The sequence below is a fragment of the Oncorhynchus mykiss genome, chromosome 7 (assembly GCF_013265735.2).
Source record: "Oncorhynchus mykiss isolate Arlee chromosome 7, USDA_OmykA_1.1, whole genome shotgun sequence".
Taxonomy (NCBI): Eukaryota; Metazoa; Chordata; class Actinopteri; order Salmoniformes; family Salmonidae; genus Oncorhynchus; species Oncorhynchus mykiss.
The window spans coordinates 79,714,952-79,725,551 of record NC_048571.1 but is presented as its reverse complement, the minus strand read 5'-3'; the positions used below and the strand labels follow the sequence as shown (position 1 = coordinate 79,725,551).

At 43.3% G+C, this 10,600-nt stretch overlaps 1 protein-coding gene across 1 annotated transcript in view; it reads left to right on the top strand.

Moving 5' to 3' along the window:
- The first annotated feature begins 1,247 nt into the window (after nucleotides 1–1,247).
- Nucleotides 1,248–10,600, top strand: part of LOC110529040 (solute carrier family 12 member 5-like) — a 266,968-nt gene continuing 257,615 nt past the window's right edge. The window contains exon 1 of the mRNA XM_036984164.1: nucleotides 1,248–1,679. Within this exon, the coding sequence (XP_036840059.1) occupies nucleotides 1,517–1,679 (163 nt within the window). The 5' untranslated portion in view covers nucleotides 1,248–1,516. The remainder of the gene's footprint in view (nucleotides 1,680–10,600) is intronic.

The window sequence follows — 10,600 nt, the reverse complement described above, 5'->3', positions numbered from 1 at the left end:
GTGGATGAATGGCACGACAATGGGCCTCAGGATCTTGTCACGGTGTCTCTGTGTATTCAAATTGCCATCGATAAAATGCAATTGTGTTCGTTGTCCGTAGCTTATGCCTGCCCATACCATAACCCCACCGCCACCATGGGGCCCTCTGTTCACAACGTTGTGATCAGCAAACCGCTCACCCACACAACGCCATACACGCTGTCTGCCATCTGCCCGGTACAGTTGAAACCGGGCCTCATCCGTGAAGAGCACACTTCTTCAGCGGCCATCGAAAGTGAGCATTTTCTCACTGAAGTTGGTTATGACGCTGAACTGCAGTCAAGTCAAGACCCTGGTGAGGACGACGAGTACACAGATGAGCTTCCCTGAGCCGGTTTATGACAATTCGTTCAGAAATGCTTTGGTTGTGCAAACCCATAGTTTCATCAGCTGTCCGGGTGGCTGGTCTCAGAAGATCCCACAGGTGAAGAAGCTGGATGTGGATGTCCTGGGCTGGCATGGTTACACACGGTCTGCGTTTATGAGGCCGGTTGGACGTACTTCCAAATTCTCTAAAAGAATGTTGGAGGCGGCTTATGGTAGAGAAATGAACATTACATTCTCTGGCAACAGCTCTAGTGGACATTCCTGCAGTCAACATGCCAAAGCTTGAGACATCTGTGGCATTTTGTTGTGTGACAAAACTGCACATTTTATTGTACCCAACAGAATACTGTGTAATGATCATGCTATTTAATCAGCTTCTTGATATGCCACACCTGCCAGGTGGATGGATTATCTTGACACGGCGAAATGCTCACTAAGAGGGAAGTTACACATTTTAGCACAACATTTGAGAGAAATAAGCTTTTGGTGCATATTGAACATTTCTGGGATCTTTTATTTCTGCTCATGAAATATTTGACCAACACTTCACATTTAGATTTTTGTTCAGTGTAGGAACATTCTTATTTCAAACACTGCATAGGCTATCAAGAAGTTGGATACTTCATTACCACCTCTCATTTCTTTACATAAGAAATTAAATGACTTATAGGCAATAAGGGAGATAACTATAAAAGTGGCATTGCTTACATTATGGGGCTAATGCACATGGTTAGACGCACAAGGGGAACATTGTCATTCATGGTAAAGGGAACATTGTTATTCATTGTAAAAGGTATGGCTATCTATACTATCGATTTACCTATATCACACCGGCTTTAGGACCCAGGTGCACAACCGTTTCCAGACACTGGTTGATGTGATAGCTTATTCTCATCATTCAATATCTCATATCAACGAACAAAACGCCGCAGTTTCCAAAGACAAGTGAGAGGGAAACTTGTTGCGGATAGAGATCTAGTCAATGATACCGAGGACAATCACTTGGGTCGGTGTACAGCCTTCTCAACAGCTGTCAGGAGCTTCGATCTGCGTCTCCATCTGCATCCTCGGTGAATTCCTCCACGGGTACGCCGCCAAGGCAGGAGACTCGCCGCTTGTTTCACGGTTGTGAGGTACCACCGGAGACACCATGAGCCAGAGGTTTACCGTGACCGCCTTTTCCAAGAGCGACAGCGGCCGCAACGTGTCAGACATCCAGGGCGAGGTGAACCAACTGTTCGAGGGAGATGAACCCACTCCGAGCTCTTCAAACAAAGAGGTGTCTTTCAATACGGAGGTAGTGGTTGTGCAAGGTAGGATGTGCGCTTCTACTGTATAGTATCCTATGCTGGGGCATCATGTTAACGCCTGGATGGTTGCTGGGTGCCACCATAGTGTCTGTGAACAGATGTGTGTGACATGAATTTTAAATGACCGCAGGTCAACAATTTTCCATTTGCCAAACAGCCTAATAGAAATAATTGCTATCTAGCCACAGGTGCAGTGCGCAAAATGTCAATCGAAATGCCATTTTCTAGATGTTTTATGTTTTTTTGATTTTAAGTTAATTTAAATGACGGACATGACAGACAGAACATATATATACATATATTTTTTTTTATATATAAAGAAGTGGCTTTATAACTAGCAAATAACCAATCCAATCACATCAATCATATACACGCTATTATTATGGAACATTGTTTGTTGCACATTAGTGATTAGTTGGAATATTGTGCTTTTGTCTAGGAGCAATGGTGTCATTGCATGTTGAGTCACAGCAGCTAACCCTTGCAGCAAGACAAGCATACACTACTGTCTGAGACTCCATGAGTGTGCATTAATCTTACTGAGACTGTCTGGATACCGGACAGGTGTATGGCAATACAATACATCTCATTACCATACAAACCCCTCCCCCTAAAGCTTGAAACGAATAAACCCTTAGTTTCTAAAGATCTGTTGATGGTATTACATTTAGCCACATTGTTCCTTAATCATTCTAGCAGTTCGCTCTTACTGCATGTAGGCAATATTCTATAGACTGAGAAGAAATGCAGTACATCATGTTCAGTTCATAATAAAAGCATTCAGAACAGGTCAATAGTGGTCATACAGTGTTTACCATAGGGGCTGGTTCAGTGTAAACATTTAGCATACAGATGACAGTTCTGCTAATTCTATTTTCATTGCTCATTTATCACTTCCCGAGCGTGAATTCAATCAAACCACCTGTGTGTGTGTGTGTGTGTGTGTGTGTGTGTGTGTGTGTGTGTGTGTGTGTGTGTGTGGCATATACCTTTTCCCTGAAGTCAATTCATTTTAGAAAGGTTTTTGGTACTCTACGTCAGTGGTTCCCAAACTCTGGGGCGCGCCTGAGGGGTTGGCTGGGGGGCGGGGCAGTCCCCCCTCTCCCAATATTTGTGTCTATTTATATATATATATATATATGTATGTTTGTGTGTGTACCAGTCAAAGGTTTGGACACACCTACTCATTCCAGGGTTTTTTCTTTATTTTGACTATTTTCTACATTGTAGAATAATAGTGAAGACATTAAAACTATGAAATAACACATATGGAATAATGTAGTAACCAAAAAAGTGTTAAAAAAATCTAAATATATTTTATTTGAGACTCTTCAAAGTAGCCACCCTTTATATTGATGACAGTTTTGCACACTCTTGGCATTCTCTCAACCAGCTTCATGAGGAATGCTTTTCCAACTATCTTGAAGGAGTTCCTACATATGCTGAGCACTTGTTGGCTGCTTTTCCTTCACTCTGCGGTCAATCTCATCCCAAACCCTCTCAATTGGGTTGAGGTCGGGTGATTGTGGCCTTCTGATGCAGCACCATCACTCTCCTTCTTGGTCCTTACACAGCCTGGAGGTGTGTTTTGGGTCATTGTCCTGTTGAAAAACAAATGATAGTCCCACTAAGCGCAAACCCATGGGATGGCGTATCGCTGCAGAATGCTGGTTAGGTGTGCCTTGAATTGTAAGTAAATCACAGTGTCACCAGCAAAGCACTCCCACACCATCACACCTCCTCCTCCATGCTTCACGGTGGGAACCACACATGCGTAGATCATCCGTTCACCAACTCTGTGTCTCCCAATAACACAGTGGTTGGAACCAAAAATCTCAAATGTGTGCTCATCAGACCAAACGACAGAGTTCCACCGGTCTAATGTCCATTGCTCGTGTTTCTTGGCCCAAGCAAGTCTCTTATTCTTATTGGTGTCCTTTAGTGGTGGTTTCTTTACAGCAATTTCATTCACACAGTCTCCTCTGAACAGTTGATGTTGAGATGTGTCTCTTACTTGTGAAGCATTTATTTGGGCTGCAATCTGAGGTGCAGGTAACTCTAATGAACTTATCCTCTGCAGCAGAGGTAACTCTGAGACAGTTTCATCATAGCACTTGGTGGTTTTTGCGACTGCACTTGAAGATACTTTCAAAGTTCTTGAAATGTTCCGTATTTACTGGCCTTCATGTCTTAAAGTAATGATGGACTGTCATTTATTTTTTCATTATTTGAGCTGTTCTTGCCATAATATAGAAGAATCTCAAATCTCAAATTAATTTTGATTTGATTAACACTTTTTTTTGTTTGCTACATGATGCCATATGTGTTATTTCATTGTTTTAATGTCTTCACTATTATTCTACGATGTAGAAAATAGTAAAAATAAAGAAAATCCTTGAATGACTGGTACTGTATATACAAAAGTATGTGGACACCCCTTCAAATTAGTGGATTTGGCTATTTCAGCCACACCCGTTGCTGACAGGTGTATAAAATCGTACACACAGCCATGCAATCTCCAGAGACAATCATTGGCAGTAGAATGGCCTTACTGAAGAGCTTAGTGACTTTCAACATGGCACCATACTAGGATGCCACCTTTCCAACAATTCAGTTCGTCAAATTTCTGCCCTGCTTGAGTTGCCCTGGCAACTGTAGGTGCCGTTATTGTGAAGTGGAAACGTCTAGGAGCAGCAACGACTAAGCTGTGAAGTGGCAGGCCACAGAAGCTCACAGAACTGGACCGTCAAGTGCTGAAGCATGTAGCGCGTAAAAATCATCTGTCCTTGGTTGCAATACTCACTACTGTGTTCCAAACTTCCTCTGGAAGCAACATCAGCACAAGAGCTGTTCCCCGGGAGCTTCCTGAAATTGGTTTCCATAGCCGAGCAGCCGCACACAAGCCTAAGATCACCATGCGCAATGCCAAGCATCGGCTGGTTTGGTATAAAGCTCGCCACCATTGGACTCACGCTTCACCATCTGGTAGTCCGACGGACAAATGGCAAAATGTATAGAATTGCAGGAAATAAGCTTTACAGGCTAACAAATGTGTTACAAGTTGACTTCCCAAGCCATTGTAAAGTCTTAATACCACACTAATGATAGCTAATTATCTAGGTTTCAGGAGGACTGGTGAAGGACTAAAATCGGTGCAGCAGTTATTGTACCATTGTGCAAAATCCAATGGACCCAATTTAATTTTGAAAACAACTAAATGGGAGTCAAACCAGTTTATGCAGTAGGCAGGTTTTTCTGTTTTATTTGTCTACTGAGTGCATACAGGGGTTTCTTCTTAAAACTGGAATCATAAATCTGTGAGGAGAAAGTCTACCTAACACATGTAGAGAAGGGGTTCCCAAACTTTTTCACTCAGGCCCCCCTTCCAGCTTTGGGGAACATCTCACGGCCACCCATGTCTATTTCTATGGGCACAAGCACTGTTCATGACACAAACTGTTCACACCCCTCTTGTTGGTGAAGAGAAAATTGTCCAGGTTTAAAGCTTAAGGGTGGCAGGTAGTCTAGCGATTAAGCACATTGGGCCTTTAACCGAAAGGTCATTGGTTCAAATCCCTGAGCCGACTTGGTGAAAAACCTGTCAATGAGCAAGGCACTTAACCCTAGTCGCTCTGCATAAGAGTGTCTGCAAAATGACTGAAATGTACATGTAGTCCCAATGAATCAAACACATTAGCCTATTTTCTGACTCTCAAAGTCTCATATATTTTGTTTAATCTTCAAATGCACATTTTAAAGCTGTGGCGTAATAACATTGGCAGCGTCAGAGGGGTTGGGTTAAATGCGGAAGACACATTTCAGTTGAAATGCATTCAGCTGTACAACTGACTAGGTATCCCCCCTTTCCATTTGAAATTTGATTAAATCCATCCCCTTGTTTTCCCATTACACCAACTAAAGCCTCCTGTCCTTTGCGTTGGCACACTGACCTGCTCCAAGCTGTCAGCCGCTTAAAGATATTGGAGGAGTGGGAACACTACGGTTATATATGGGACAGCTACTTCTGACAGGTTGCCACAGTTAAAGTCTGGAGATGTGAGTAATGAAAGTCGTCCATTACCTATTCCACTATGTCACCGGTGCCACCAAGGGCCAATACTTATATCCCCTACTTTGTGAAATTAGTATGGAAAATGCCTTCTCAGCACTTCTCAGTTTTCACTTTGCAAAATAAATACTGTTGCGTGTATCAATCACTCTCTTGGCCAGAGCCTGCATTACAAGTAGGAACAAATCTTGCCATCTCCTCGTTTTCCCCTGGAAATGAGAAACTTCTTCACAGAGGGACTCCCTTAGTCGCCAGGAGACACAGCAGTTGCACAGCCTTGTGGAGGCTCTTGTCTCTGGATCAACAATAACAGTTTCCATGGCTACCGCATCTTTTTCATTCTCACAGTACATTACAAATGGCTTTGCAGTGAGTGAGGAAAAAACAAGTGCTATTTGCTGTATAGAAACAAGCTTTCTTTCATATTACATTGATCTGGTGATTATTTGAATGTCTTTCAACGTTTCAGTAAGAATATTACCTCCCCGAGTTCCAGGGGCCACTCAGACTGCTCCAGGGGCCACTCAGACTGCTCCAGGGCCACTCAGACTGCTCCAGGGGCTGTACCACTCAGACTTCCTGGATGTCCAACCTCAGATCAATAGTATTACCTTGCTTAGGAATGAATCATTTACACTGTTGGATACAGGTAAAGAGAACCATGGTTTTTGTGTGAACAAAGACACCTCGTCGTTCCAGCTAAATGAATGGATGCGAATAACAGCAAATATGTTGAATGTAGAAAAGTACACATTTGTCTAGATGAGAAAATGGATAAATAACATTCGTCAAGTGGAGGTGTCTCAATAGGTCTCAGGCTTTTGCGTCATTTAAATGGTTTGATTCCAAGTTTTAATTGGTTGACTGTGTCTGTTGACTGAAACGTTAGTTTGAAGTTCAGTGTAAAACATAAAGCAATTGTACACGGGAGAGAGTGGGTTTTAACTTTTTAAGCACAGCTGTGCTGCGGTCGTAGGTACGAGGCGAAGCTCTTGTTGCTAATGTTGCTGTGTGTGTGTGTGTGGGTGGGTGTATGCATGCTAGTGTACAAATAACATTTTTCCACCATACAGTTGTGGATCCCAAATGGCGAGGTGTGTGATTCTGCGAAAGTCATTGACACAGTGTTAGCTCAGTGCTGTTATGACATCCAGGCACAGTGAAGACCTTCAGTTTTATGACTTAGTGGTGCTATATATATATATATATATATATATATATATATATATATATATATTCCCTCCCTGTGATCCTGTTTCTATCGATCCAAAGTGTGTGTGTGTGAGAAAGACAGCTCACACCATGTGATTTGATTCTCCGCAGGTGGAGCTCCATTGTCCTTGACCTTGCAGAGTTGCGGATCTTTCCATTGGAGTAGGTAGGGGTGTGTATCGCCTTGCAGTCAACCTTACGTTGGACCGCAAGGACATTTGTGAACTTGTGGAGCTGTTCATCTTGATGACGTTATTTTTGACATAGCCCTGGAACACAACAGAATCGACAGCGTATTCACTGTCGTGATACGCTCCATTCTACAACCCATAGAGAAGTCCTAGTGCAGTATTCTGTTGCAATATGCTATAGTCAATCACCTCTAGGATGACCTTGTCTGATTTGTAACATCATCACCCGTGTGGTCTAATTTACCCGAAATGACTTTGAATCTTTGTTAATATCTTCGTATTACCAGTGCCTTTTGGGAAGTATTCAGACCCCTTTTACTTTGTCCACATTTTGTTACGTTACAGCCTTATTCTAAAATGTATTAAATAAAACATTTCCTCAGCAATCTACACACAATACCCCATAATGACAAAGTGAAAACATTTTTTTATTTTTTATGTTTTGCAAATTTATGTACAGTGTGTGTATGTGTATATATATATATTAAAATACCTTATTTAGATAAGTATTCAGACTCTTTGCTATGAGACTCGAAATGGAGCTCAGGTGCATCCTGTTTCTATTGATCATCCTCGAGATGTTTATACAACTTGACTGGAGTCTACCTGTGGTAAATTAAATTGATTGGACATGATTTGGAAAGGCACACACCTGTCTATATAAGGGCCCACAGTTGACAGTGCATGTCAGAGCAAAAACCAAGCTATGAGGTCGAAGGAATTGTCCGTAGAGCTCCGAGACAGGATTGTGTCGAGGCACAGATCTGGGTAAGGGTACCAAAACATTTCTGCAGCATTGAAGGTCCCCAAGAACACAGTGGCCACCATCATTCTTAAATGGAAGAAGTTTGGAACCACCAGAAGCCAATCCTCAGTAAAAGCCACATGACAGCCCGCTTGGAGTCGGCCAAAAGGCACCTAAAGACTCTCAGACCATGAGAAACAAGATTCTCTGGTCTGATGAAACCAATATTGAACTCTTTGGCCTGAATGCCAAGTCTCACATCTGGAGGAAACCTGGCACCATCCCTAAGGTGAAACATGGTAGTCCAGCATGATGCTATGGGGATGATTTTTCAGCGGCTGGGACTGGGAGACTAATCAGGATCGAGGGAAAGATGAACAGAGCAAAGTACAGAGAGATCCTTGATGAAAGCCTGTTTCAGAGCGCTCAGGACCTCAGACTGGGGCGAAGGTTCACCTTCCAACAAGTCAACGACCCTAAGCACACAGCCAAGACAAAACAGGAGTGAGTGGCTTCGGGACAAGTCTCTGAATGTCCTTGAGTGGCCCAGCCAGAGCACAGACTTGATCTAACATCTCTGGAGAGAGCTGAAAATAGCTGTGCAGCAACGCTCCCCATCCAACCTGGCAGAGCTTATGAGGATCTGCAGAGAAGAATAGGAGCAAACATTTCTCAAAAACTGTTTTTGTTTTGTCATTATGGGGTATTTTGTGTGGAATGATGAGGGGGAAAAAAACAATTGAATCAATTTTAGAATAAGGCTGTAACGTAACAAAAATGATGTGTGGAAATGTGAAGGGGTCTGAATACTTTCGAATGCACCGTATACAGAGGAGACCAAAGTTGATCCGTTAACTTGTACTGTATGAGCAGATGCAGAGCTGTTTGAAAGGGACTGTTCCCTTTTTTTAACTCAATGCATAATTAATCCCTCACCTTGGCCCTGGTGTGTGTGTGTGTGTGTGTGTGTGTGTGTGTGTGTGTGTGTGTGTGTGTGTGTGTGTGTGTGTGTGTGTGTGTGTGTGTGTGTGTGTGTGTGTGTGTGTGTGTGTGTGTGTGTGTGTGTGTGTGTGTGTGTGTGTGCAAATGTGCGTGCGTACAATTAGCACACTTTAGCCAGTAGACCTCAGACTAGCGTGGGAGGTGGCAGGTTAGTGACATGTTATGGATCCCACCCAGTAATAAAAGCCACTGTTCCATTGCATTAGACTCAACTCTTTGGTCTCGAACAATGCCTTGACCACAGGGTTTTTCCTGCATAGGAAATTCTTCTGCCATACAGTAGAAAAGAACAAACAAACAAAATAACTACACAATTATTTTGGGGCAGAAAGTTTGTAGAGAAGATAATGCACCAAAATAAAATCTGGACAGTCAGGTTTTGAGAAGAAGAATAAAATCCAAAAATTTAGCAATTCAGGGTTCTTTTGGGCTGAGGTACCAGGCATTATACCCAATTTGCAGTGGGTCCCCCCCGGACCTTGGTGAAGGCGGAATTCAGCCCTGCAGCCCATTGCCACGACCACTTCCACTCCAACCATCTAAGCCATTTTTTTGATCCAGAAAAAAACAACACCACTGTGTCATGGGGGTCAGGGGTCACCCTGATACGTCAGTGTACATCACAAGGGACACGGAGCCTGCACAAAGTGACAGATAGGCAAGGTGCTCAGAAATGTGTGTCTGTATAAGGTTACTCTAAATGACTAGTATATCTTTGAGTCTTTTCTGTACACTGTATTTTCTCTTTTTATGAACGTGTGTGTGTGTGTGTGTGTGTGTGTGTGTGTGTGTGTGTGTGTGTGTGTGTGTGTGTGCACCATTCTGCCCTGCCTGTCCATTGTGACCTGTCATCTGTGTTTTTGTTTGTCCTGGACTGTCCCTCCCGTTGTGGGACAGACTGGTGCTGATTAGACTGGACTGTTTGTTCCATTGTGGAACAGACTGGTGCTGATTAGACTGGACTGTTTGTTCCATTGTGGAACAGACTGGTGCTGATTAGACTGGACTGTTGTTCCATTGTGGAACAGACTGGTGCTGATTAGACTGGACTGTTGTTCCATTGTGGAACAGACTGGTGCTCATTAGACTGGACTGTCTCTCCCGTTGTGGAACAGACTGGTGCTGATTAGACTGGACTGTTGTTCCATTGTGGAACAGACTGGTGCTCATTAGACTGGACTGTCTCTCCCGTTGTGGAACAGACTGGTGCTGATTAGACTGGACTGTTGTTCCATTGTGGAACAGACTGGTGCTGATTAGACTGGACTGTTGTTCCATTGTGGAACAGACTGGTGCTGATTAGACTGGACTGTTGTTCCATTGTGGAACAGACTGGTGCTGATTAGACTGGACTGTTGTTCCATTGTGGAACAGACTGGTGCTCATTAGACTGGACTGTCTCTCCCGTTGTGGAACAGACTGGTGCTGATTAGACTGGACTGTTGTTCCATTGTGGAACAGACTGGTGCTGATTAGACTGGACTGTTGTTCCATTGTGGAACAGACTGGTGCTGATTAGACTGGACTGTTGTTCCATTGTGGAACAGACTGGTGCTGATTAGACTGGACTGTTGTTCCATTGTGGAACAGACTGGTGCTGATTAGACTGGACTGTTGTTCCATTGTGGAACAGACTGGTGCTGATTAGACTGGACTGTTGTTCCATTGTGGAACAGACTGGTGCTCATTAGACTGGACTGTTGTT